The 2500-nt window shown below is 46.9% G+C and overlaps 1 protein-coding gene across 2 annotated transcripts in view; it reads right to left on the reverse strand.

The window, feature by feature from the left end:
• Window positions 1-2500, reverse strand: part of CD72 (CD72 molecule) — a 122195-nt gene that overhangs the window by 77786 nt on the left and 41909 nt on the right. For both annotated transcript variants that reach the window (XM_075575298.1, XM_075575290.1), the window contains exon 5: window positions 123-268. In XM_075575298.1, the coding sequence (XP_075431413.1) occupies window positions 123-268 (146 nt within the window). The remainder of the gene's footprint in view (window positions 1-122; window positions 269-2500) is intronic.

Genomic DNA, 2500 nt, shown 5'->3' on the forward strand with positions numbered 1-2500 from the left:
AAACAACATGCTACTCAGTCAGTCTAGTATAGCTGCATCTCAAACATTTATATTTCTTCTCTGAGTCCTGATTATACCTAGTAAATGAATAAACCCTTCAATAAATATACAACAGGCTTTACCTTAAGGGCGGTGTCTTTCTCTGTGAGAATGAGGAGTGTGGACCCTCTGTATGCACAGTAATTTCTGCTCTCTGTCCATTGTTTTTTTTCATCAGAAAAATAAAAACATCTTCCACCAAAAAATGTCCATTGATCGGGACAGTATTCTGAAAAAGAAATAATCACAGACATATGGAGAGTTACTGGGAGACAAGAGCACAGACACCAGGAGAGATACTGGGAGACAAGAGCACAATCACCAGGAGAGATACTGGGAGCCAAGAGCACAGACACCAGGAGAGATACTGGGAGACAAGAGCACAGTCACCAAGAGAGTCCTTTACAATTTTTTACTCAGAGTTATGTTTGAGCATTTTGACCACCTTCCAGATGATAACTGTGACTCTTCGGGAAAAATTATATATATTGTATGTCGTAATGGCTATTTGGGTCATTGTTAGCTGGAAATCCCCACACTTTTGCTTTGACCTTGTAACGCTACTGACTGCAGGACAGGATACAGACCCTCAGGGCAGAGGTAGTGTGTAGTACACTGACCTTGGCCTGGGATCTGAGGCCTGGGATGCAGTGGAAGACGGGTCTGGTTTGGGGAAGGTGCAGGCACAGGCAAGGGGAAGACTCAGGACTAAACAAGGACGGAAGAACCGGACTGTAACAAGGCAGTAACAAAGCGGCAGGGGGTACTGGACTGGAACAAAGCAGGAACAAGGCAGTGGATACTGGACTGGAACAAAGCAGGAACAAGGCACAGTACGGAGTACTTTTCACGAGCAAAGTTTGGTAGCAACTGCGTGCTATTTAAAGGCCAGCTGCAGCTGCTGGCACTGAGGACCATAGTGAGGCTTAGTTCTTGTCAGCAGGGGGGTGTGACGGGGGGGGGGGTAACCAGGCTATCTAATAAAGTTTAAGCCCTCTGGTTACCCCCTGAAACCGTGGGGACCCTGGTAGCTACATAAGCACCATAAGCCAGAGACCAGGTTTAATACATGTGGAAAATAAAGTGACCATCTGCTTTTTTCTGTTTTCATGTTCCCTTGGCCCTAGAACTGTGAGATTTCTTGTGTGCCGTTTTAGGGGGATATTTGGGTAGAAATTAAATTATTTTGTTTGCAGGAGTTCGGGGCCATTGTTACCGGTAGGCCTTTAATTCTCCCCGGCGAGCAGGAACGATTTGCTGGTATGCTGGGTGAATTACACCAGGGCAACCCAGTGTCTCCCAGACTTCTGAATTTTGAGCCCAAATATCCCAAAACCATTTCCCATATAAATATAGGGTTCCCCAAAGTGCATAGTTTATTAAAGTGTGCTTTATAATGTTTTATACATTTGTTATAAGACTATACAGTCAGCTAGGGCATCTGCATAGACACCGGCATGTCTGTATAGAGTACTGTATGTAGTTCAAAGAGGAGAAAATGTCCAGGGGTGAGAAGACCGTTGGTGGGCGAGGAAGGGCGAATTGCCAGGTCTGGAGAACAAAGGGCACCCTGTGGGGACATCTTTTGTATCTTCCGGACTTGGTGGAGCCTGCCCAGAGGGTGACAATCAGTTGTCTGGGGGAGATAAAGTTCGTAGGCGCTTCTCCCATTGGCTAAATCATATTTCCCGCTCACACGGCTTTTGGAGCCGGCTTGCCACGCCACCTCCTCTGAAGTCAGCCAAAGGACGAGCCCCTATTCCTATTGGCTGACAGGGAGGAATTCTCATGCTCTGATTGGTCGCTCCTACTGCACCGACACACTTTATCCGAGCAAATACCCGGTATGTACCTGGCAGATACCTGGAATGCGCCGCTCCTCACCTCTGACAAGCCCCGTTGCATTTGCCTTCCCAGCCTGGGTTCATGCCTGGCTGACGGGCGGCTGATCTGTTAAATGATAATGATTAGGATTTAATAGGCTGCAATGCTTCGCGTGTCTACCAGATGGCATAAATTCATGAATTGTAATGCAGTATATATATATATACTGTGCAGTATTGCAGCCAGCTGGAATAAAATGCTTCAATCCCGGCTTGGAAAATAACTCAATGCACTCGGGCAGAAAACAGTCACAAACCTCAATACACCCGGGTATACCCGAATTCGTGGGACTAGCCGAGCTCGAATAAAGTGTGTCGCCAGTGTACTACCTCCATGCTAAAGATAGCTTAGCGGAGGGTCTGTAAGGAGACGGCCGAGTTAGATAACCAGACCATCCTGTGACTTGAGTCGATGAAGTTAGGACGGGCTTTTGAAAAGTTGCTCTTTTCGAAATAGCAGAGCAACCGGCTTTGTTTTGAAGCTAGAAAAGCCTGCCTCAGAGAGACTAAGTCCGTCTTTTGCGGCCAAGTTTTACAAATCGAACTAGCGGTCGCGGCCAGGATTTCCTGCCGAAATC

The sequence above is a fragment of the Ascaphus truei genome, chromosome 1, assembly GCF_040206685.1.
Source record: "Ascaphus truei isolate aAscTru1 chromosome 1, aAscTru1.hap1, whole genome shotgun sequence".
NCBI classification, from domain to species: Eukaryota; Metazoa; Chordata; class Amphibia; order Anura; family Ascaphidae; genus Ascaphus; species Ascaphus truei.